The sequence below is a fragment of the Meles meles genome, chromosome 5, assembly GCF_922984935.1.
Source record: "Meles meles chromosome 5, mMelMel3.1 paternal haplotype, whole genome shotgun sequence".
Taxonomy (NCBI): Eukaryota; Metazoa; Chordata; class Mammalia; order Carnivora; family Mustelidae; genus Meles; species Meles meles.
Window position 1 is genome coordinate 67,729,411 of NC_060070.1, and position 26,292 is coordinate 67,755,702.

The window sequence follows — 26,292 nt, forward strand, 5'->3', positions numbered from 1 at the left end:
AAGAATGTTTCCTAAATGTCCAAGCAGTAAGGAACAGCATCTGAGACACAAACCATTATAAATATTTTGTTTCAAGTAGCAGTTACAGTCTCTCAGGCTGTTTCAAAGTTTTAAAAAGCTGTAGTCCCATCACATTGTAACTGCATAAAAAACAGCGCTGTAAGGGAGCTGCCTGGCTTAAACCATACCTATTTCTGCACGATCCTTATGGAATCTGCAAAAAGAAATATCTGCTCTCTTTGCTCCAATAATTATAAGAACATTCAAGAGCATGTGAGTTGCTTTCTGTTTACCCAGAATGGTAAAAATCACAAGACCAGCCACACAGCCAGAGGTCACTCTAAGGATAGAGGAGAGGGCCATTCATGAGGAGAAAATACATAAAATTAAATTAAAAAAAAAAAAAGGTCTTATTATCACTTGTGCACAAGTTAGGTTTATGCAACCTAAACATTTCTATATAAAAGATTAATGTGCTGGGGCGCCTGGGTGGCTCAGTGGATTAAGCCGCTGCCTTCGGCTCAGGTCATGATCTCAGGGTCCTGGGATCGAGCCCCGCATTGGGCTCTCTGCAGGGAGCCTGCTTCCTCCTCTCTCTCTGCCTGCCTCTCTGCCTACTTGTGATCTCTCTCTGTCAAATAAATAAATAAAATCTTTTAAAAAAAAAAAAGATTAATGTGCTTTCTTAAAGAATGCCAAATGTATAATAAGGTTGTAAGTGCCTTTATCATGAGCACTAAAACTACACATTTTAGTTATTGTGCTTTTAACTGTAACAAGGCATCTGGCAAAAAAATAAATAAATAACAATTACTGAGATGTTACTTTTTGTTTCACGTTACGTTAATTGGTCATAATCCTGCCAGTAACCATAAAAGTACCCTTAATAAGTCTTTGGCTGAGTACTGATGTGCCCATGTTTGGGATAAATCTCCATAAGGAAAGAACCATCAGGAATTAGTAGGCTACACAGAGAATGGGAACAATTCACATTCCTGACAGCCAGGTTGAAAAAAACCTTCTAATATGTAGGGCATCAAGTAGAATTATCAGGAGGATCACACCCTGGTAGTGGGGGTTACTGAGCCCTAGACTAAAATCCTCCCTAATCCACTCTAACACAATTTAAAAACCTGGAAAGGGTCAAACTGATAAGGAGAAGACTGTACTCTAAGATAACCAACCAAAGCAGCAAGGGAATTCCAGTCCCTGTCTCAAAGCCCTTCCAGGTTCTTCTTTCCTACCCCGTTTCCCCACATGCATGTCAAAAGTACCAAGTCTGCGAAAGTAGAAGGGTATAAATTACCCTCCCTGCTTGTGCTCGGGGGTCAGACCTTTGGAGAACACTCTCCTCTGAGCCCACCAGTGTTAAATAAATGTCCACTTGTCCAAAGTCTCTGAGTGCCACTTGGTTCTTCCATCAGGATCCAGTCCAGGTTCCCTAACAAAACTAACAAGTAACTACATGCCAGAAAAAGGTCCAACACTTTGTACAAGTACAAAGGTCTAATACTCTTTAAGGGAGTACAAGAAAATCCAACATTCCCCAAAGTAAAATTCACATATATTAGTTTTCTAGGGCTATTATAACAAATTACCATAAACATGATATGGCTTAAAACAAGAGAATTTCATTCTTTCAACAGTATTCTAGAGGCCAGAAGTCAGAAATCAAGTTAAGCAAGGAAGAAAGCAGAGGGAAGGTGGTGGGATCCAGATGCACATTGGCTGCAGCCTGGCACAAAGAAGTTCCCCAGTGACCAGAGTCAGCTGGGGCAATCAGAGAGGAGAAAGTACTCAGGTGTCTGAGTTTATTCAACATAACTTAGCCTGTTAAATGACTTGGGACCATTATGAATATTGATTCTTTGATTATATTAGAGCCGAAGTTGCAAGAAATCTCTGCTGCTGAACAATACTGGTTAATGTTCTTTCAGTACGCTAGTTTCAAGAACATTGAGACTTCTTCAGAGACAACAGTAATAATGAAAAATCTCTCAGAAGATAATATAAAGAGGAATTCACCTAAATGTCTTAAAACAGCCTGACAGACTCTGCTTTATTAAACCAAGAAATTGTCTTTGGCAAGTACTCCTTGGAAGACTGAAAAATGAACATCAGGAAATTAATTAACTGATTAATTAACTAATTAAAAATCAAAACAAAAAACTCACAATGGCACCTCCCTCATGCCTGCACCCAAGCAGTTTGGCAGGCTTTGAGAAGAAGGAACTCTGTTTCACAAGTATTTGAATCATGGACAAAATTTGACCATTTCCCAGACCTGTCATTACCAGGATGGGCATGTAAATAATGTTTTTAAACTTCTTTTGCAGACAGATGTCGTAACTCTTCTGTCAGCTCGAAGATCTGGCCGAAGGTACTCTGTCATGTAAGTGCCAGAGCACTGTGTGGTACGTTGTAAAAGATACTCATCCCAAGAATGGTCAAGACTAATGACAAGAGCTACCAGAAGACAGAGAAAAGATAGATGCAGGATTAATTTAAAACACACCTCTTGATGGGATTGTGTCTCCCAACATTTTTTGGGTTTTGTTTTAAAATTGATTGATTGATTGACTGATTTGAGAGAGAGAGAGAGCGCACGTGCGAATCCCAAGCAGACGGAGCTTAGAGCCCCATGTGGTGCACTAAGGAACCTGAGATCACAACCTGAGCCAAAACCAAGAGTCAGACATTAACCCAACTGTGCCACCGAGGCACCCCTCCCAACTTTTTTACGGAGCTTTACTTTACTCGAAAACAGTGAGATTATAAGAAAATGTAATTGGAGGTGGGGAAGACAATTTATGCAGAATCCACTGCAAATCAAAACAAGCAGAGAAGTTTACTGTGTATACTAAGATGCTCAAAGGAGAGTAAGTAGTCCTCAAATTAGAAGATGGCATATTGGATAAAAACACACACTGGAATGTAAAGCAGATTATCATAAGCCACATGGCTTTTGTCATGTACCTTCAGTATGAGGAAGGAATGGTCATAACTCCACTGCCATAATGTAGACTTGGCATACGAAGCACACCGATTCCTCACTGTATAGCAGTTTTGCACTTTTGTGTCAGTAATGGTATGAGGATGAGATTCTCCAGATACTTCCTTTGCCTTGAGGGATGTAGCCTCCCCAGCCATCACCCTCCTGAGGATGTTGGTGACAAGGCCATTCATTGTTTCTGCATCAGGAAATAATACTGTAATGATGTTGGATGCAGTACTGCAAGCTGGTAAGGACCCAAAATAGCTCCAAGTGAAATATTGGCCATTTCTGGTGCCATGACAGGCCATAGTGAGTGATTCATCCAACACCATCCAGCTGAAGAACTGTATTAGTCTGCCAGGACTGCTGTAACAAAGTACCACCAACTGAGGCCTTCAACAAAAATGTATTTGCTCACAGTTCCAGAAACTAGACGTCCAAAATCAAGTAGCCAGCTGGGTCAGTTTCTTCTGATACCTCTCCTTGGCTTGCAGACAGCTGCTTTCTCAAAATGTCCTCCTGTGTCCTTTTTCTCTGTGCACATGTGCTCCTGCTATTTCTTCCTCTTTTTTGTAAGGACACCAGTCCTGTTGGCTTAGGGGCCCACCCATATGAGCTCATATGACCTCAAGTATCTATTTAAAGGCCCTCTCTCCAAATATAGTCACCTGATGAGGGCTTCAGCCTATGAATTGGGAGGGTGAGGGGGGGAAGGGGCGGCATACAGTTCAGTCCACAACAGGGATGTAGAGGGTGGAACATATCTACCAGGACTGGAAAGCCACATAGAACTGGTGTGCTAGATTTGATTATATCAGGAGGGCAATCCATGGATAATTTAATTGGAAAATGGAAATGTAGAATCTTCTAGATCTTTTGGACCCCTATACCTCTGAAGGAACTCTTATCATCCAGCCCTGGTAGACAATTCAGGAAAGGTTTTCCGACTCCAGTTTGATGAATTCTGCATTATCAAAATCCTCACAAGGACACAAGCCTGATGTGGGATTCCCTGAATGATTCTCTTGCCTAAGATGAATCTCTCGTGCTCTTCTTCCCAGCAGCCACCTCAGCATTTATTCAGAGAAATAATTGCACACGGCCTTTCTACTTCCGTAAGATTCATCAGAGTTGTGCTATTTCCATGTACCAGAACTAGGATGAGGAACAGCAGCAGCAGATGCTTACAGTTTTCTAGGACTGGGTCTCAGGTGTCTTGAAAGGAGCACAGTGGGCCTGCTGGTGACCCAGGATTGTTGGTCCTCTCTGCAGTCAGCCATTTAAGTAGTGCCACCCAAAAATGTGTCTGATCTTTCATGAGGGATTGTCCCTCCCTTCCCATCTGCTGCTTCTTCCCCAATGTTTGATTCTAGACTGAGATGTCCTATACATGTATTTAGTTTGAAGAAAAAAAAAAAGTATAACTCGTAGTTAACTTTAGTAAGTTACTAAATTTCTCTGTGCATAAAATTTCTCATTTATGAAATTGAAATAAGAATTCATACCCTGACAGGATTGTCCTACAGATTGTATAAGAACATTCATAAGCCACTAGCATCATACCTAGAATGTAGCAGGCACTCAGAACATTTTCATTAGCTTTCTTCTGTGATAGTACCAGGTAGAAGAATAAAGGAGAAAAGGTTTGGAGACGAAAGAAGGAAGCGAAGAGTTAAAAGTTCCACTTTTACATAAGTGATTTGACATCAATACACTGGTCATAGGAGATTTGTAAACTTGAAACAACATCCTGCGTAATGCATTGTGAATTACAGACTGTGCTAAGCAGTACAGTTGGAATGGCATTTGTACCATTTGACTTAAATTATTATTACTGCCCTTATACCAGGTAGTGACAGCAGGTAATTCCAGATTTATCCATTAAAATCTCCTGGTTAATGTGTTAGTAAATACTGTAAATTAATTTTAAAAACATCATCCAGGATTTTGTGAACTCTTATGGCATCTCCTACATAAAACCATTATCTCTTCCCATTGCGGGTAGTATGAGTGTGAGCTCCTGTAGCGTGCATGATCTGGCCCCTACGTACCCCTGCAGCCTCACCTCCCCCACCTGGCTAGCGAGGCTCTTACCTCTAATTCAGACTCCCATCGTATTAGTCTATTGTAGGTTTCTCTTCCCTGGACTCTCACACATGTGGTACAGTCTGCCCAAGACACACTTTCCATCTCTTCACCTAGCCAATTCCTGATTATCCTTTGTTCGTCTGCAGAGCCTAAGTGAGTTAACCCTTCTAGAAAGGATCCTATTTATTGTTGTATAACAAGCCCCTAGCCTTGTACTAGGCACATTAGGATTTCAGTAAATACTTGTTAAGTGAATGAACACTCAACCTAAATGCAAAGGATTATAATGATAATTTTCCATTACATATATAGTTGTATAACCTGTTAATTTTTTTTATTAAGTAGGCTCGGTGCTCAGTGTGGGGCTTGAACTCATGACCCTGAGATCAGGACCTGAGTCAAGATCAAGAGTAGGAGCCACCCAGGCACCGCCTATTAATTTTCAAATCCCATTTAAGTAGGAAAAGAAGTAGTTTATTTTTTAGTATACATACTATGTCCTACGTTATGCAATGCATGACATAGAAAATGGATTAAGGTCTGTGTCTTCCTTGTAACTGCTATAAGGGATTTGTTAAGTTTCTGTGCACTCATTCATTTTGATTTTACTTTTTGGAAAAGAAAAAAACAAATATAGTGACGACTGTACAACACAGAATTCTTATAGAAAGGCTTTTTCTCTTTAATTTGTATCTAGTGAAAATAACCTTATTAAGAGTGTTTTAAAGGTAGTCAAAAGATTTAGATTGTGGATAGAAAATACCAAAGAGCATGTGTTTTGGGGAAAATATATCTTAAAAAGAAACATTAACAGTAAACCAAGTGATCACAATGAAGTTATGTAATCAGGTTGTTTAATTGCTCTTTCCTTTTTATAAAATTGTTGACATTCTGAAGAATTTTTTTTTTTTTTCAGATAAATCTGCTTAGAGATGGGAGAATGGGATCTGTAGGTAGTATAAAAATTCTAAGAAAGTGAATGGTGTGTGAGCCTTTTTTTATTTGCTTCACAAGTAATTCACTTGTAAAAAAAAAATTAACATCTGCTATTTTGAAGCTAATCTTAGTGTATTGAATGCTCTTAACCATTTCTCAATCCCACAGTCTTTTATCTTGCTTCTCCTGCTGTGTTCCCACCACCCCTGATCCCATTAGCAACCCTTGAGACAGCCTCAGACTTACCAAAGTACTGCTTTGGTTTCAGCTGCTCTTCTGCAAGAGGAAGTGAATGTTGGGGGTTTTCTCTGTGGTACAGTTGTGATAAAGCTGTGGTGGTCTTATCTCTCTTGTAGGTAGTGGCTCTTTATGACTACACAGCGAATCGATCAGATGAACTAACCATCCATCGCGGAGACATTATCCGAGTGTTTTTCAAAGATAATGAAGACTGGTGGTATGGCAGCATAGGAAAGAGACAGGAAGGTTATTTTCCAGCTAATCATGTGGCTAGTGAAAGTAAGTTTTATGCTCCCTTCCTGGTTTACGAATATGGTGTAACTGATAGTCCAAGATTTTATCATGTGCTACCCTTTAATTTACTCACTTTGTAACTTTTGCTTATGTTTACCAATGGGTATCGCTTTTCATTCTCGTGATACAAAAATAAATAAAAAGAGGGGGTAGTAATGCGCGAGAAAGCTACTCCATTCTGAGATTGGAATATCTGCTTCACAGACTCATCCTGGGGGCCCTGCCTGTCTGGCTGCGAAGACAGTGTTCTTCAGCCCTTCTGCCCGCCCCTGCTCTGCGCACAGTTGTGTCAGCTCTCCTCTGGCCACAGCGGCTCCTCAGTTGACAGGCACCATCAGAACCTCTAGTTCCCCAAGTCCCATTGTTTGACTTTGGATACCTCAGTCCCAGCTGGAACCTGCTGAAACAAACCTGCAGTAGGTTGTTTCATTCTCGGGTATATAAAGTTCCCATTTATGAGAAGAAAGAAGCCGGAGGAGAAATTCTACATGGGAGTTGTGAGAGCTGTCGATTTACTCCCAGGCCTTGAGAGGCGCAAATAGAACTGATAACAGAGAAGCTGAAAATGAAATAGCTTACAGACTGAGGAAAGAGAAGTATAGCAGGGTTTCTTCAGGAGAATACTTCCTATTGACAGTTCCCTCAGTATGTAGGAAAGCCCAGTACTCAAGGGTCAGGAAAACTTGACACTAATACCGATACTCCTCAGTTTCCTCCTGTAGAATGAGGAAGTTGAGCCCTGTCACCTTGAAGCTTCCTTCCAGAAACACTGAAATTGTATTGTTCTGGTTTAAAAGGTAATCTAGACAGCCTTGAAAATACTCCTTTTTGAATCATTATTGTTAAGTCTTTTGTTTCTGCAAAGAAGAAATTATTATAAATAAGAGTTGACTTTCAGGTTTGTCTGTAAAGCCCCATCTAACCCAAACTGGCTGATCAAAAGTACTATTGATTACTACGTAAGTTCTAGATTTTGAAAGCAAAGGAGATGAAGGAAAATAGGAAGAATAATTTCATCCATGAGGACTGGGTGCTGGGCTAGGCACACATGAAATTAGTTCTCTTTCTGCACCCACCACCCTGTCTACACCCTGGTACATCCCAGGGCCACCCTGCCCCACTCTCCAGGGCTCGCTGTCTCTGCAGCTCTTTCCCTCAGCTTATCTGCTGCTTTCAGCAAACTCCTCCCCTCAGAAGTGCTAAGTGTCTCAAAAATTACCCACTTCTCTCCCTCATAACAAAATTCTTCATTTCCTCTGTGCCACTGTTGTAATTCTTCTTTGAGTACTAAATGAGTGATAGCTCCTAAGCTACTTTTAATGTTCAAAAGAGGATATGTAAGGGAGAAAAATTAAGGCAGTGTGGAAGGAAGAAACTTTAGGACAAGTTAATTCCCAGTCATTTTTCATAAGCTCAGTACTTGCCACTTCCAGGTTGCCTCACATATCCCAGTTTCTTCCTCCCATTCACAGTGACGGCTTTCTCACTGGATCAGCAGCTCTAGTGCAGCAGGAGTAGCTTCTATTTCCAAATCAGGAGAGCTGCCTGTGCAATCGTAGTGGCTCCAGAGTATGTCTGTAATTTTAACTGGATATTACAGCCCATTGTTTCTTCCAGACACGAGTGGAAACATTTAAATTCTTTTTTTCACTAGACAGGATAAAGGTGATATGTGTATTTCTGGAGAGGATAGTATCAGATTTTTAACTTTAGAATCTAGTTAATTTACAGAAATAGCCTCTTAAGCTTATGAATCTTGAGAGGCCTTAGATATTTCGTCCACAGTGGGTTAAAAATCCACTAAAGTTAGCTTTTTTCCATAATAAACAAAGTGCAACTTCTAAAGCATACCGAAGTGCTGCTTGGTGGCTGCATGCAGAAATTAATTCCATGTTTCAAGTAGTGATCATCCTCCAACTGCCAGAATTCCATACTGTATCCCAGAAGAATTAATACTTTCTTTTGGCATCAGTCACTGCTTCTTGAAAAAGGCTTTAAAGGCCAGAACAAACAAAGAACTCTCAGAAAACCTGAGAATATAATGTTTGAAATTCTCACTTCATCAGGGGTTATCTTCTTTTCCCTTTTATCCTATTTTATAACCTGAATTTAACAGAAACTCACCTGCTCAGTTTTAACATTAGGGGGGAAAAAAGACCATCAGCAGCATATTCCACTCTAAAAATAGTAAGAGAAATTGTCCTTTATCTTTATCTGAAGCCAAATATGCCAGGCAAATGCTCTAAAGGAGTGTATAGATGTGAACAGAATCTCTACCAGCTGTTCAGTTAAAAGCTATGTTCTCTAAGAGACCAACACAATGGAAGTTCCCCTGCCCCATCATTATAAAGAACTTACTCCTTTTGTGCTGTGAAGTGTGTAGACCTGGCGATTCACAGACCTGTACCCCTGGGGATAAAAATACATTATATGTTTATAAAAAAATTAAAAATAAATAAATAAATAAAAAGAACGTAACTCCTGTTGTATCTTAAGCCACCAGAAAGAAAAACATGAACAGATTCACTTAATGACATCTAATACCCTTTCCAATAAGAGATAAAGGAAGCCATTAATAAAATCAATCCATACACAAAGCCAATTAATATATCTTACAGTTGTAGAATTTCAATCTGGTGTATTTTACCAATTTCTCTCAACTGAGAGTCGCCCAGGGTTGTCATTTCACTGAAACACGTTTTCTTTTTAGTTCTTGAAAATTCCCATATAACTTTTAAGAGTCCACACTGTAGATTAAAAGATTATATAAATTATGTGTATAATTATTATATAATCTCAATTATATAAGTATATATTCTCAAATTATGTATCTCAATTATGTAATCTCAAATTCAACCCTATGAACAAATTCAAGGTTATATATAGCCCTAGCCCTGTGCTCATTTCTTTTGTACCATCTTCCCAAATTATTCGTTGTCCACACTTCTGCCTGGCAAAATCCTACCTGTTCTTCAGAGTCTAACACACTTACCACTTCTTGCACTGAACCTTTGCTATCCATATCAGAATCTGTCTTTATTATCTCTCTTCGGAATAATGTCACATTGTACTGTATGTTACACTTACTTGTGAACATACTATCTCCGACCAGATTGTAAGCTCCTTGAGAGCAAAGACTGGCTTTTGATCATCTTCTCTCAGCTCCAGCAGTACCTAGCAGACAGCCTTGCATATGGCAGGTTCCTGGTGAATGTGAATGGAGATAAAATAAACAAGTCTCTGCATGACCACATAATAAGTGAAAAGGACCTGCTTTCTGTTTCTGAAATCCTGCTGATGAAAACTTTCCAACTATAAATTATGTTTTTTTAATAGCTAATGTACATAGCTATAGATCTCCTTAACACTAAGTACCAGGTAGCTTATTGTTACATGAAGGAAGTGAATATCAAGATCTTTAGTTTCATATCTGCCCCCTCTCCATCACTGTTTATTTTCCCCCCAGCTCAGTACTTCTCAGTGTGATTACATGCACTCCTTGTTCAATTCCAGCATTATATCAAGAACTGCCTCCAGAGATAAAGGAGCGATCCCCTCCTTTAACCCCAAAGGAAAAAACCAAAGTGGAAAAACCTTCTTCAGCTGCTCAAAAGGTAAATATTTTCAAGAATATGGATTGCCTATGAATTTAATTTTTGCTCTCTCTGTATAAAATACTACTTCATTTTTCATGCTTATATATTTCATGGCTTTCATTATTATTTCTTTCACTGTTGACACCAACATTATGGAATATATAAGGCAAATATTATTTTTATAATCATTAGCATAATATTATTAAAGCCACTTTCCAGATGAGGAAACCAAGGAGGCTCAGAGAGATTAAAGTAGGCCCCAAGTCACAGCCCAAGTGATGGGACGTGGAACCAGACTGGAACTTGGGACTTGAAGTGTGAGCGGTTTCCAGTGGACACTTATTTCTGTAGCTGTGACTCTGGCACTCTCATCAATGCCACCGGAGGGGTACACAGTAACACTAAAGGTCCCGGGGGCCCACAGAATAAGTAGGTTCTATTTTCCGGGAGCAGTCCTCTTACTTGCTAGTACTTCAAAAATGTTTTCAAGTTAAAATGAATATGGATATATTAGCTAGAGAAATGTCCCATTTCCAGCGTGTGCCATCAGTTCCCCCAGGGATATCAGTCAGTATTCTTTTGTTGATGGTGCTACTTTGGTAGAAAAACTTAATAAGCACTGTACCATCATATATATTACCTGTTAATCTTACTTTATTATGTAACATTAGCTCTTGCCTTAGGCTGAATGACTTCACTTCTTGACTCCTTGAAATGACATACTTTTTTTGTACAAATACCATATCATGATATAGTTGTGGTCTCCCCAGCAGAGTGTTTCGACAGTGGAACCTCTCATGTGTCACCCGGTCATTCAGCCGTATTTACTGAGTGCTTATTTCCATGCTGGGCATTCTGTGATCCTCAATGGAACAAGATTGAGTAGGTAAAGCACTTCCCCATCAGGAGGTTGCAGGCCAGTGGGTGAGACAGCCACAGACTATGGCAATTCCAGCGGACCGTGGCAGGAACTATAATAAAGATATGTGCACCATGCATTGGATTAGGGTTAGAAACACCCAGGAAGAAACCCTCTAACTGTGCCCTGGGAAGTCCAGGAGGAGTTTCCAGAGGGGATCATGCTTGAGCTAAGGCTTGCAGGATGAAAAAGTATATGCTAGATAGAGAATCGTAGAAAAAGATATTCTAGCGGAGGGAATAACTTGAGAAAGGTATGGTGTGGTATGGTACGGTTCTCTTTTGGGGATCTTAGAGGCTAATGGAGAGGATGGGAGAAATGCAAGAGCCAGGTCATGGAAAACCTAGTGTGCTCTGCTGAGATGCTTAGGTTGTAAATCCTTCAGACAAAGGAGATCCCCTAGAGGAGGTAGTCCAGGGAGTGACATGGACAGATTTGCATGTTAAAAATACATTCTAGTGGCCATACAGTGGTTACATTAAAGGTCTCTAAGACCTGGTTCAGGGAAATTCATTAGGAAACCATTGAAATAAAATATAAACACCTGAACTAGTGGGAATGGAGAGGAGGGCATAATGTATAATTGACAGGATTTTATGATTGATTGGATATGATTAGAGAAATTGGAATCTAGGATTGTGCTAAAGCCTTGGCTTATTATACAACTGAATAGATGGTGGTATCACAGAAATAATAAAAGAATAAGGATATGTGGATTTGGAGATCTAGAGACAGGCAGTGGTAGGGAGTAGGCTGTGATGAGTTCCATTTTAGGTATCTGGATTTGTTAGCGATGTCTGTAGAAATATTCCCTAGGGAGTCTGACGTGCAGGACTGGACTCTGAGAAAAGGTAGGGCTTCAGATCACATGGGGAGGAGTTAGCATATTCAGTGTATTACAGCGGAAGAGTTGAAGCTTGTAACAAAGGAGATAGCCCAGAAGAAAAAAATGTTGTAGAGTTCTGAGAGAAAGGCCAAGGACAGAATCCCAAATGAACACTGGTATCTAAGGGACAGTCTGAGAAAGAGGAGAGATTAAGAAAAAATAATCGAAGTGGAAGGAAGAACCAGAAAAAAAGTATTCTGGAAACCAGAGGACAGGAGAGGGTCAAGGAGGGTATAGTCAGTAGTGTCAGAGACAGCTAGTCAGTCTGTCTGTCTGACCATATAGTGATCAGGAGAACCCTGGCACTTGTGTAGAAGTATCAGTAATTGATACTAGCATGACAAGGTTTGAAGTGTACAATGGGACCTCAGCAAGTGAACTCATGGAAGTCATTCCCAGAGCTTCACTTGGAGGGGAAAAAAAAAGTCATGCGGTGACTGGTGGACGATACACTTCCAGGAATGACTTTTTTTTTTTCTTAAGATTTTATTTATTGAGAGAGAGAGTGAGCATGAGAAGGGGGAGCTGTAGAGGGAGAGGGAGAAGCAGGCTTCCTGCTGAGCAAGGAGGCTGATGCAGAGCTTAATCCCAGGACCTCGGGATCATGACCTGAGCCCAAGGCAGACGCTTAACAGACTGAACCACCCGGGCACCCTAGAAATGACTTTCTAAATACGGAGTGACATGGAAATTTATATTCTAAGGAGACAAAACCAATGGACAGTTTCAGGTTGGAGATAGATAAAGAAAGCACACATGGATCTTGGCGGAAGCAAGAGGTTTTTATCAGAAAGACAGGTTGATAAATTAGTCTTGGCTTACAACAGTGGTTCTCAACCTAGGGTGATTTTGCCTTCCAGGAGACATTTGGCAATGTCTGGAGATATTTTTGCAAATACATGCATGCAGGGGGCTACTACTGGCATCTGATGGGTGGAAGTCATAGATATTGCTAACCATATAGAATGCAGAGGACAATCCCCACCCCACCAAACGATTATCTGGCCCAAAATGTCAGCAGTGCTGAACTTAGAGCAGTGCCCCTCTACGTCAGTGAGGGATACAGAGAAATTGATAGAATGGAACTCTAGAAATTACAGATACCGTTATGTCCTCCAAAATACAGGAGGTCCACTTCGAAAGTGGAAATCAAAGCAGCTGGAAGAATAGTGACCATTAGAGCACCTGTAAGAGTAGTAGGAGCAGGAACTCATTTGGAACATAAAGAGGTTCATAAGTAGTGCTGAGAGCTGCTATTTGGATGGCCTAAAAATGTAAGTGGCATAATTCTGTGTAGTTGGATTTTTTTTCTTCAGTAGTGCTCAGCATCCCGGCCATAGCAGCGGAGATGGCGTATTTGGCATGATAGGTCGTTGGGGCAGTTGTGAAAGTGATCAAGCACAAGAGGATAAAAGATATGATTGTGTTGTTAAGAGAGTCACTGGGGTGACAGACATGCCACAGAGGGCCCGCCAGATTGGAAAGGGCATGGAATCCGAAGAAGACTGGCCGCCTTAGAAAACAGTGTTCTCTGCAAGATTGCAGAAAGTCGTGCACACCCTGGAGGAGGCAGAGTGCCATAAAGAAGCTAACAAGCCAGAACTATGGTGTGTAAGCCCGCACACACTTTTGCTTATTTAATACTTCAGATGTCCAGCAACTCGAGGGTGTGATAAATTCAGAGTGTGTATAAGAGATGAAGTGCTATTGAAGGACACATGATTCAAATTGAACTGGCCAAGGAATTAGGACCCAGAGCAGTGGATAGGTTGTACTCTTTGATTTTCAAATTCTGGGATTGTTGCAAAGGTTGGAATGCAGGGGATGCTGGGAAAGCAAGAGCTGAAGTCCTTGGTGTCTCACCCAACTGCACGTTGAAATCAACTAAGAAATTTAAAAAAATCAATACTGAGGCATGTCCTCATACCGACAAAGTGATTGAATTGGCCTAGAATGGGAGCTCAGCATGGGTAGATTTCAAAAGCTTTCCAGATTGTTTTAATCCGTGGCCAACATTGAGAACCGTTATGTGTTAGAGTGACCGTAAGCTGAAGGTAACAGCTACAGAGACAAATAAGAGATGGTCTAGGCGGGTGTCAAGGCATCCAAGGAGGGGTGCTTTGAAAGTATAGTAGCCTGTGGGGCACCTGGCTGGCTCAGTTGGTAGAGCATGCAACTCTTGACTTGGGGTTGTGAGTTCAAGCCCCTGTTGGGTATAGAGATTGCCTTAAAAAAGAAAGAAAGAGACTAAAATTAGCAACAGAGAGCTAAGAGGGGGCTAGTGTTAACTCCAGATCCCTGGGGTTCATGATTGGGTTATGTGAGAACAAATAGCCTGTGCTACAAAGAACTGAAAAAAAAAAAAAGAAAAAAAGTTTCTAGGTAAAGCGCCAGTTTCAAATACAGCAAGGACATATGGCAGTGGTTGCCTGTGACAGTATGGGAACAACAGAGGATACAGTTCAAAGGATTGTTAAGGAATTTGGGCACATGTTGCATGTGTAACATTATCCATTGTTTGGAAGTGAGCACCAGATTTAAGAATTTAAGGAGATACTGATGTAAACGTACAACGTAAAGACATTTAATGCAATAAAAGCATTTATAACATTAACACAGGGACTCATTGTAACAGCTCACAATATTCCTAGTCTGTGTCAAGAACTGTGTGAGATGATTTGAAAGACATAACGTTTACTTACAGTGACTTACTGGTATCCCTGACTCCACATCGTGCTGACCTTTGAAATTTGGGTTACTCAACCCCCACATCTATGTGCAGTAGCCTTGAGCTCCTTCTGCCTCAGCTGGAGGAGGAGCTAGAAGGAACTTGGCCAGTATCTTACTGGCTGCCTGGGAAGTTGGTACTGCCCCCTCCTCTTCCTGATGTCTCTGTGGATAGAGACCTCTTACCTGCTTCTCAGAGTCCCTGGTTCTCACTACCTCGGCCACCCCTCCACTTAGAAGAACTCACTGCATCGTAGTCTTTGTTGATTTTTTAGTGTTGTATTCTTTTCCCTCTCACAGACTGATCTCTGTATTTAATGTATACCTTTATATTTATATCCCAGTGGACCAATTCTTCAAATATCCATCTTGACCCTAATCTCACTGCTGCTCTCACTAATTCTAAACAGAGTTAAAGGAACTCACAGACATGCAATGTAAAGGATTTTATAACTTAAAATGGTAAAGCAAGGAAGTTGCAGAGGATAGGACTCCATGTGGGCAAAGGAGTAGTAAAGTTCTCATGGTTGAGAAGGAACTCCAATGGCCTTTAGGGCTTAAGGTGCATAGATACCTTTTGTTGAAGAGCATGATTTGGTCTGCTTGGGCTGAATCCATGTGTTACAATAGAATCCTACATGGTTTTCTTCTTAGGGATGGAGGGACCAGGTGTGTAGTTAAATAATATTTGACTTCTCTCTATGGGAAAATATCAAGAATGATCTGTGTTTATATAAAAAGAAGAAACAGTAATGTTGTCCCAAGTAATCAAAATGCCTTGGGTTCACTCTGAGTCATGATGTCAACAGCCAGCCCTTAAGAAATGTGTCACTGGGCTTCCTTAGCACCTGGCATAGTTGCATTTCTTCAGTTGAGTTCCTTTATCAGGATATATATGGTTTGATTTTATCAAGATCCTGCCACAAATTCTATCAGATGTTTAATTTCAAGAGCAAGTTTTATATTTATTATCATATAAAAGATATGTTTAAAAAGAAGAACATGAAAAGTAGTCTTTTATGATAAGTGCCTAGAATTGGGGAGGGGAAGTTTCTGTGTTCTTAGACTGACAGAACTGGTGACCTGGAAGGAGCCCTAGAGATCATCCACAGTGATTCTAGTCAGTCCCTTCATTTTACAGATAAGGAAATCAAGATCCAGAGAACTTGTAAGAGTTTTGTTCAGGATGACTCCTAGCTGAGAGCTAGGCCTTCATGTTGTCAGACCAGTGCCCTTTTGTCCCTTGTACTAGTCCGCAGCACGGACAGCTGCCCTCGGCACAGCCAGCCACAGTTTGTGTCACGCCAGTTTTCACATTCCTGTGAATGTCTGCTTCATGGTGCTCGTCTCCATGTGCAAGTTTTTAGAATTGTACTCTCTGTACTTTTTAAGGAAAAAAGGAAACCTCAATAGTTTTCTTTCTTCTTTAAATTATCTCTATTCAAACTATAAAATAAGAAGTAAAATTATGGGGCTCCTGGGTGACTCAGTGGGTTAAGCCTCTGCCTTCAGCTCAGGTCATGATCCCAGAGTCCTGGGATGGAGTCCCGCATCGGGCTTTCTGCTCAGCAGGGAGCCTGCTCCCCCACCCACCTCTGTCTGTCTCTCTACCTACTCATGATTTCTCTCTCTCTAATAAATAAATAAAATCTTTTAAAAAATAAAATATAACATAATAAAATAAAATAAGAAGTAAAATTATACCTTTTTAAAAGCTTGGCAGCTGCTGAATCCTCTAAGTCCTTCCAAGTGGAGCACACCTGTCCTGTTGCTGCTCACGCCAGGTACCTTCTAGCTTTTCATCGAGTTCACTGCAGTGTCAGTGGGTGATGGCATCATGGGGCTCTCCCAGGGCAGGTAGCAGGCACAGGGCTGGAGGCGGCAACTCTCCATGATAGGCCAGAAGGTCCCCAGACACATCAGCGATGACCTATGGTGCAGGGGAGTGAGAGGAGAATGCTTTCCTCAAGCTCACTCCAGAACATTTGTAGCATGAGGTGCTGTAAATTTGCATCTAATAGAAGGAAGAATATTGGTGCTATCAGGGAGAGGAAAAAAAACCAAGATTTGAAAAAAAAAAAAATAGTGCTGATAGCCTTGGTTTATTTGTGTTTGTATTTTGGATCTTGTTTTCTTACACTCTTTATTTTTGCCAGCCTAAGCATGAATCTGTATCATCCATTTATTTGAGTAAGAAGGTTGTTAAAATTCCTGTTTTAAAAAATTTTTTAATGATTTTAAGTTGTTTTACTACAAAAGTACTATATGCTTATAGTTTTAAAATTTTAACCAATAAATAATAGTGTAAATAAAAAATAAAACCCCTCTGTCTGACTAACATTTGTGTTCTTTCTAATAGTTTCTTCCATGTCCTGTTAAAAATGTTGTCTGCAGGGGCACCTGGGTGTTTCAGTGGGTTAAAGCCTCTGCCTTCAGCTCAGGTCATGATCCCAGGGTCCTGGGATTGAGCCCTGCATTGGGCTCTCTGCTCAGCAGGGAGCCTGCTCCCCCCCTCTCTCTGCCTGCCTCTCTGCCTCCTTGTGATCTCTGTCTGTCAAATAAATAAATAAAATCTTTTTTTTAAAAAATGTTGTCTGCATATGAACACACATGTCTTTATTCATGTATGTTCTTTTTTTCAATGAAACTAGGATGATACTTAATATTCTAATTTTTTCTTCCGCCAATATATCCTGGATATCTTATTAGCACAGGCTAATGAGAAAATGACTTGTTTTCTTTTTTAATTCCTAAAATGCCCAGTATTTTTGGATTTCTGAAAATTCTTTTTTTTTTTTCCTAAAAATGAAACCTGAAGCAGAAAATTACCTTCTACTCTATAAAGGTTTCAAAACTGATACAACTAGGTATGTTTTTGTGTAAATACCAGACATAGAGTAGTAATTATTCATAGGAATGTTAGATTATTTCTGAGCGTAGAGACATTACTGTCATGTTTTTGTTTGCTTTTCTCTAAAACGTCATTAAAAGAATAATATTTATTAGTTTTGCTTATTTCGAGATGACTCTAAAAATATCCATTATAGCTCAGCTCCTCCCATGAGGAGAGTATTAATTTTCATTATTTTCAGTATTTTACTTAGCATCTAGAATCAGAGTAGGCAGGGCTTATTCAAAAAAGCTGACCCCTAAACCAAAGTGCAGACTCCAGTTTTATGCAGGAACAGCTTTTTCTTGTCTAGTCCAAACCAAAACAGAAAACCCAGAGGCATCAGTTAACTCCATGGTAATTCCTCTTCCAGCCAAGCCATACAACACACACAGGATTTTATGTTGGTAATTCTCTCAACCTCTCAGAAAAATAGTAGGCGGTAAATAAGTTGCCTTCAATGTACATGCGTCTGTCTTCCTGTACAGAATATCTGATTTTCATTTCCTTCTTCATCCCCAAAGGAGTCACAATTCATTAAGCCTGGATTCATTGTCCTCTATGTCATCATTTTCACAAATCACTTCAAACAGAAAAAAATTTTCCATTTACTGGTTCTGCTACCAGGAGTGCATCTGAATTATTTTTAACCACAGAAACAATATGATTTTATTGTGTTAAATCCAACAACCCGTTTATAATAGATTGTAGCTATTTTTGGCATCTTGAAGCACATTTTCAAAATATTCAAAAGTTAGTCAATGTACACTAGATCATTTAAAATACAATCATAACTTTATTGCCTCTTTCCTCTATTGCTAAAGAATAATACTGCTATAGCACCACATTTTTCTGCCCACAGGTCCTGTCCTTGTGCTTTAATAAAACCAACTTTTTGTACCAAAAAAAGAATACCAATTTATGTCTTTTTTTTTTAACTTTAATAATTCTGTTTATCAAAGAAACTACAGGTGATTTACCTCTAATTTGTTACATTGGGTAGATAAAAGTTAAGTTATGTTTGCATTTGTTCCAAAATTTCAGGAAAGTGTGAAGTTTTCTTTCTTCATCTGAAGAGAACTAAACCAAAATCGTAACTTCTAGTGAATATAAAACCAAAGTTCTAATTTGTGTCCCGTGAAGAATCTCAATGCAGACAATATTGATATATATTTTTATTTATAATTTGTTTTAATAATTTGTAAATATTTTGAGAAAAAGATATTAATTTCAAAAGCCATTATTTACATTTGAACATTTTCTGTTAGTCTAGAGAGAGAATGTGTCTTCAGAGAAAGTGAGTGGACCCTGGTGATGGGACAGCAAAGCAAGTGTGAGTCACCTCACACCCAGGGACTCTGCCCCCCAACAGTAACATCCCTAGATGTTCTATACCGAGAAACTTGAAAAGCCTCCAGAATCTCTTACCCCGAAAGGAAACCATAGTATATTTGATACATGTACCTCAGCTCTGGCTCCGTCTCTTCCCCTCAGCAGCTGTGTTGCTTGCTCCTGGGGCAGTTTTCCCTCCATGTCCCCAGGACCGTCCGACCTTCAGCAGGATGAGACCACACTGACAACTTGTCTACTCAGTTTGTTTAGCCTGAGGCCCAGGACCTAGATAATTGCCAGTGCCAGGTAAAGGGGCTACGAGAGAATCCCCCTGCAGCCTCGCCTCCACTGTATCTGAGTATACATAAAAGGTATAAGATAAGTGATATTATACCAGGTCAAACCAACATTCCACTTGGCCCATTACTCTATCTTACTATAACGTTAAGGGTTGTTTGATGGAGTAATACAGTGTTTGTTCTTCATGATGATATTTTCAAAGGTTAACCTAAATGTCAGCAACATCCCTCTAGTAATCTATCACAGATCTAAAATGTTAAAGATATTGTTGGGAGAACTTGCCATTAGTCATTCCTAGTTGTAAATTGTCCTTTAGATAGTGGCAGAATTGATTATTATCAGTCACCCTATCTTCTGACTGGACCAGCAACGTGTCCTTTTTTCTAAAGGTCTCTGATACCCTAATTCTCCTGTCCTCTTGTCTTGTCAAGTACTCCAAGGTTTCTCAGCATTGGCGCCCTGGCGTTTTGGGCTAGATAATTCTTTGCTTGAGGAAGTATGTTGTGTATTGTAGGATGTTTAGCAATGTTCACTAATCCACTAGGTGCCACAAATTGTGGCAGCTTTTTCTAGTTGTGACAATCAAAAATGTCTTCCAGACATTGCCAAATTCCCCCGGGGGACAAAATCATCCCTTCCAGTTGAGAACTACTGCTCTATTTTAATTTTTTAAAAATATAATATATATGTTATGTACATTTGTGTGTGTGTTTCCTTAAATTAAATTTTTTTTTAAGATTTTTTATTCATTTATTGACACAGAGAGATCGCAAGTAGATAGAGAGGCAGGCAGAGAGAGAGAGAGGGAAGCAGGCTCCCCGCTAAGCAGAGAGCCCGATGCGGGACTCGATCCCAGATCCCGAGATCATGACCTGAGCCGAAGGCAGTGGCTTAACCCACTGAGCCACCCAGGCGCCCCTTAAATTAAATTTTTAATTTAAGGTCCTGTTGTTGAGATTTTGGCTTCATTTTTCCATTTCTGGCAAATAAATGGATACTGGTGCTGGGGTTAGACTATCCTTCTTAAAAATAATAGCTTCAGGGGCACCTGGGTGGCTCAGTGGGTTAAACCTCTGCCTTCAGCTCAGGGCATGATCTCAGGGTCCTGGGATCGAGCCCCACGTCGGGCTCTCTGCTCAGCGGGAACCTGCTTTCCCTTCCTCTCTCTCTACCTGCCTCTCTGCCTATTCGTGCTCTCTCTGTTAAATAAATAAATATATTTAAAAAAAAAATAATAGCTTCACATGAAAATGTATCCAACACAGTCAACATGAAGAATATATATAAAATGCCTCCCGCTTACATGTAGATAGTTCTTGACTGCCATTGATTTCCTTTGCCTTAGAAATTCTCTGGATGCTAATGTTCTTGTCACCACTTAGCAGTCCCAGTAATGCCATAATGCTCTCTGATTTTAGCATGGTTCTCCTTCAGTTGACATACAAAGGAAGAACCTTTTTTTTTTTAATTTAAAAGTCTCTTTTATCCACACAAACCCAGCATACAATACAGCACAGTGAAGCAGATTTGCTTTTATCACTCTTCTGCAGAATTTTTTGTGCTTAATGAGACTTTTTCTTTTTACCCCTATTTATGCTTTCCCATCACTATGGGTGTGTTGAATTAGCAACCTCTGTTAAATACTGCTGGGTCTGAGGTGCCTGGGTGGCTCAGTGGGTTAAAGCCTCTGCCTTCGGCTCAGGTCATGGTCTCGGGGTCCTGGGATCGAGCCCCGCGTTGGGCTCTCTGCTCAGCGGGGAGCCCGCTTCTTCCCTCTCTCTCTGCCTGCCTCTCTGCCTACTTGTGATATCTCTCTCTATCAAATAAATAAAATATTTAAAAAAAATACTGCTGGGTCTTACACAAAGAAAACAGAATGCTGGAACATCCGGAGGTTGACATCTGCTGTGTAAGAATATCTTCTCTGCCCATGTGATACCAGCTCGCAGAGTCACTGACTAGAAAGCAGCAGTATCCCCAAGATAACTGTAGAAAAACATGCCTAGGCCAAGATCATGAGACCAAATATTGCCCTGTCCTTAAACTCACTGACAGGTATAAGTCTAAATCACATTTCAAATTGAATTTTCCCATATGAGCAATCTTACAGTGTGGGTCACATTTTTTATCACAACTTTCATAATTATCACAAATACCATATATAGTTATTCAGTCTATTAGAGCTAATAAAGTTTACATTGTAAATATTGTTAAAACAAGAGTGTGGTTTGTTCTCGGGTACACATAGTAGATATAAACCTATTAAAAAGATATAAAGAGCAAAGTTAAAAACAACAAGTTAGGGCGCCTGGGTGGCTCAGTGGGTTAGGCCTCTGCCTTTGGCTCAGGTCATGATCTCAGGGATGTGAGATTGGGTCCCACATCAGGATCTCTTCTTGGTAGGGAGCCTCCTTCCTCCTCTCTCTCTGTGCCTGCCTCTCTGACTACTTGTGGTCTCTCTCTGTCAAATAAATAAAAAAATAAAATCTTATTAAAAAAAAAAAACAAGTTTAAAACAATGTCACTGAAAAATTTTGTTTTGTATGGATATATGTGCATATGTATGCATATTGAAATGAGGAATAAAGAATCATTCATTTGGATTGTAGACTGCCCAGAACCTCCACTTAGAGGAATGCTTTTCCCCCATAATCTCATGGCATATTGTTTTTCTCTTATTACGTTTATCAGCTGCTACCTCAGTGCCAAGGTATTTGTACATACATTTGCCCTCACTAAATTATAAGACACAGCCTCACTATGTCTGTTTAGTGTTTTTATCCAGAACCCTAGAGACTTCTAATAGAAACCCTAGAAACTTCTAGGGAAATTGAAATCCTTGATGGGTAGGTTTAGTAAGAATCCAGATTCAAACAAGAAGGGAAGAAAGCAAGAAAGGGAGGAGATATGATAACATCCCATGCTTATTGATTACGAAGCTGTACTCACCAAGTGAGCCTCAGACACCCACATCAAAGATTAGTCCTTAGCTCTCCTTCCTCAACAAATTGCCAATTCCATATATGCCAGGTTAATAGTTCTCAAAGTGCTAGGCCTCAGATTCACTTTGGGCACTTGTGTAAAAATCCTGGTGCCAGATCCTATCCTAAACATATTTCCGAAAGCCTCCTTGGTGGAAGCAAGAGTTACAGAATTTGCTAGAGTGCCCTTCCAGTCTCATTGGGGGAATAACATACCTATTTCACATCCCGTAATTTCAGAATATAAACTCCGAGCTGACCTGACTCTACAGCAGCTTCTAAAACGTTGCCCACAGCTGTGTGAAACCAGTGGGAATCAACTTCCCAGTAGCCCTATTCCCTCCAAAGCCCCCCACCTTAGTACTCTACATGTAGAATAGTCTCAGTAAATGATTATGATTTGGGTGAGACAGAGGTCCCCAAAACTTCATAGGTATATCGGGACTAAGAATGTAGCAATGAAGAACTGTAAAATAGTAATTTGGTGGATACGCAGAAGCCATGTGGAAAAACATAGGGTGAATTCTCATTGTTCACGGTAGTTATGTTCTCAAGTCACCATGAATACTGAATCAGTGCTACTAGCAAATATACAGGATTAGGTTCCTGTGAGCCTCTGATCATAACATTTTCATCAGCCGTTATAAAATGTAAAGACACTTTAACATGTATTGTTGATTCGTTAAAGGTGAACTATCCAGGAGTACTAGAATTTGTGCCTGAACAAAGCTCAAATTGACACATGTATTTTATCTAAGGCACATCAGTCTCCTTGCATGTAGTCACACTAGACAACACTTCAGCCCATTGTTTAGGGATCTTTTTAAACCACAGAATCACCAGCAAAACTCAAAAATGTGACAAACGTAGGGATACTTATTTACAATATGAAAGCTGAATTAGAGTATTTGAAACATGCTAAAGCATTAGAAGTTTCTAGGGTTCCAACCTCGGCTGGGACAGTGTGCATTGGGCAGCTCAGATTTTCAGCACTCAGCCTGTGTCCATGTGTTCCAATGGCTATAGAAAGCACCGCGGGCATTGATCTGGGCTTACAAACGAGCTGCAGTGAGGAGGCGAATTTGCAAACAGGCAATCCACAAATAATGAGGCTCAATTGTGTTTTAAAGCTATTAAAAGTACATAGCTGTTTCAGAAAACCCATAAAGTCTTCATAATAAAGACAAAGGAGAAATTTAGGCAAAGGGAGTTGGTTCAAAAGGAAGAAAAGAATAACCTCCTACCTCTAGCATGGCTCATGTGTCTGACTGTTTTCTTCTATTTCTTTCTAACTCTTTGGATGGAAATAAAAGGGCTAAAAGTTCTTTGAAGGCGGGGACCGTGTCATGTTCAGAATCAAATTCCCAGCATCTAGTGAATGTTTGTTGAGCGCGGAAAGATCCCATAGGCAAGTAGGATCAGCTGCACTGGGGTCATTATAAGACTTCAAAGTCAGCCCTGGCCCACACCGGGGTCCTCTGGCGCCGGTGCTGCGAGGATGTTCCACCATGCAGGGAGGGCTGCAATGGACTTCATAAAACCTTTAGGTCTCCATTAGTCTCTCCAGGTTCCTTCCTTAACTCCCATCTCTAGGGAATAGTCCCGTCCCAGAAGAGGCAGTGGATGACCCAAATGGTTCTGTAGTCTGCTGGAATTAGATGGGGATGGCATTCTGATGTTTCCTGCCTTCCTGCTTATCTGCAATCATTTTTCCTTCTCCCTGAATCAGGTCACTTGGGCCACTAGGACATAAATTCACAGAAGCAGCAATTATTTACCAGTTTGATGCCAGACACGTGTAGTATTTGGAGCACATGACTGAGCCTACTTCTCTTACCAGTCCCCAGATCGGGGGACAAACTGGTTGCCCGTTTTTTGTACTCAACCTCTGGAGTTTTATCACTGCCAAAGAAAGTCACGTAATTGTCTTAGGTGTCTCTGTATCGTTCTTGTGATGGATTCCCAGTCTCATTGAGGCCCATAGTCTCCATCATCTTTTTTGTTCTTTTTGACTGACTCCCTGCCATCACAGTACTGTCCACGTTCCTCGGGTCCCTAATCTAACTCCAAGTTGACTTTGTCTCTTCTTCCTGAAGAGAAGTTATCCAGCATGAATATCCTCTACTTCTCGTCTCTCCTTTCTCCGTACTTCTGTTAATTTCACCTTTCTTCTCCAGCCGCTTTCCGATCTCACAGAAAGAAGCACCCTTCTTTCTATAGCTGACCCCTCCACTTGTAATTTTGGTCCTCTTCCCCCTCCCACATCCTTCTAGCTCGCCCCCATCAGGGAGAGCCAATGTCCTCATTCTTCCACTCCTTTGGCATCTTCATTATTTATTCATTTCTCTCCTATGTACTGAAAGCCTGCCATTTTCCCAGGCACTGTGATGGAATGTTGTCTGTATGGTAGAATGGCAAATTAAACACACAGCCCCTCCACTTCTAGAAGTTACTGTCTAATGAGTGAAAGTCACTGTAATTAGTGAGTCACAGAAAGAAGCGTAGAAACAATGGGAAGAGTGGGGGGAGACTATGAGGCCATGTGGTGAGAAGTAGATGGTTAGTTTTTATGAGGAGGATACATTTGAGGCACTAGCAACCGCAGGTGCAAAAGCCCTAAAGTGGCCAGAAATGCTCATCAGAAAAATTGAAAAACCAGCTGGTCACAGGGGGAGGGGACAAGGGATGAAGCACAGAGTGGAGGAAGGACCAAACCCAGCAGTTAACAGACCGTGTGAAGAAATACTCCATTTTCTGTTGTTATGTATTTTTCTCTAATGTATTTTTTTCTAGATTATCCCTTCTACCGCCAAGTTTTAGCTAATAGTTTGGTATTTCAGATGTATCAAATCCTACATCTGTACCTCTGGCCCTATCCTAAATCCCCAGGTCTATTTCTACCTGCCTCCCAGAAATTTTTATGTAGATTATCCTTCTGGAATCTCTGGCCTCATATGCCTGTCATCTGCTTTCGTCTTCGGGGAGCTCTCTCTTGAAAGAGCTGGCAGATAGTCCAACATCGGGGTTTTGCAGCACAAGAGGATGGTAGACTTCCACACGGAATGCAAGAACAAATAGAAATGGTCCCTGACCTAAGCTTAGTGAGGTCGGGAGAGCTTTCCAGAAGAATCGATTTCTCAGGAGAGTTTCACAGAAGGAAGGGCATTTGTGACAGACTGAATCTATACTAAGGCAGGGTGCACGGGGGCAGCACAAAAATTTCATCATGGTTCGTGCTTGGGATGCAAAGTTTAAAAACAATCTGCTGAAACTGAACTAGTGGGCAGGATTAAGAAGGTCCTTGTATGGCATGTTAAGAAGCTGGGTTTTGTTTTTTTTTTAAGATTTTATTTATTTATTTGACAGAGAGAGATCACAAGTAGACAGGCAGGCAGAGAGAGAGAGAGAGGGAAGCAGGCTCCCTGCTGAGCAGAGAGCCCGATGTGGGACTTGATCCCAGGACCTTGAGATCATGACCTGAGCCGAAGGCAGCGGCTTAACCCACTGAGCCACCCAGGCGCCCCAAGAAGCTGGGTTTTTTGTTTTGGTTTTTTGGTTTTTTGGTTTTTTTTTAAGATTTTATTTATTTATTTGACAGATAGAGATCACAAGTAGGGAGAGAGGCAGGCAGAGAGAGAGAGAGGAGGAAGCAGGCTCCCTGCTGAGCAGAGAGCCCGATGAGGGGCTCAATCCCAGGACCCTGGGACCATGACCTGAGCGAAAGGCAGAGGCTTTAACCCACTGAGCCACCCAAGCGCCCCAAGAAGCTGGGTTTTATCCTGGAGGTCGTAGGGAGCTGCTGAAGGAGATAGCATGATCAAATGGGTTATTTCAAAAGCTCACTCTAGGGGCACCGGGGTGGCTCCGTCGGTTGAGCATCTGACTGTTGGTTTTGGCTCAAGTCATGATCTCAGGGTCATGAGATCAAGCCCCACTTCGGTCTCCATGCATGCTGGGTATAAAGCCTATTTAAGATTCTCTCTCCCTCTGCCCCGTCCTGCCTCGCTCCCTCTAAAACATAAACCAAAACTCACTCTAGAAGCTCTGGAAGAAAGCGGTACTGAAGGAACTAAGCAGGAGAAGCTTTTGCAATAATCCAAGCCAAACA

The 26,292-nt window shown here is 40.8% G+C and overlaps 1 protein-coding gene across 10 annotated transcripts in view; it reads left to right on the forward strand.

Moving 5' to 3' along the window:
• Window positions 1-26,292, forward strand: part of AHI1 (Abelson helper integration site 1) — a 208,754-nt gene that overhangs the window by 151,241 nt on the left and 31,221 nt on the right. For 6 of the 10 annotated variants that reach the window (XM_046006414.1, XM_046006418.1, XM_046006415.1 and 3 more), the window contains 2 exons: window positions 6,376-6,538; window positions 10,067-10,167. In XM_046006414.1, the coding sequence (XP_045862370.1) occupies window positions 6,376-6,538; window positions 10,067-10,167 (264 nt within the window). Of the gene's footprint in view, window positions 1-2,336; window positions 2,393-6,375; window positions 6,539-10,066; window positions 10,168-16,396; window positions 16,466-26,292 lie in introns of those variants that run through there. The other 4 variants (XR_006818426.1, XR_006818427.1, XM_046006420.1 and 1 more) reach the window with 4 other exon arrangements.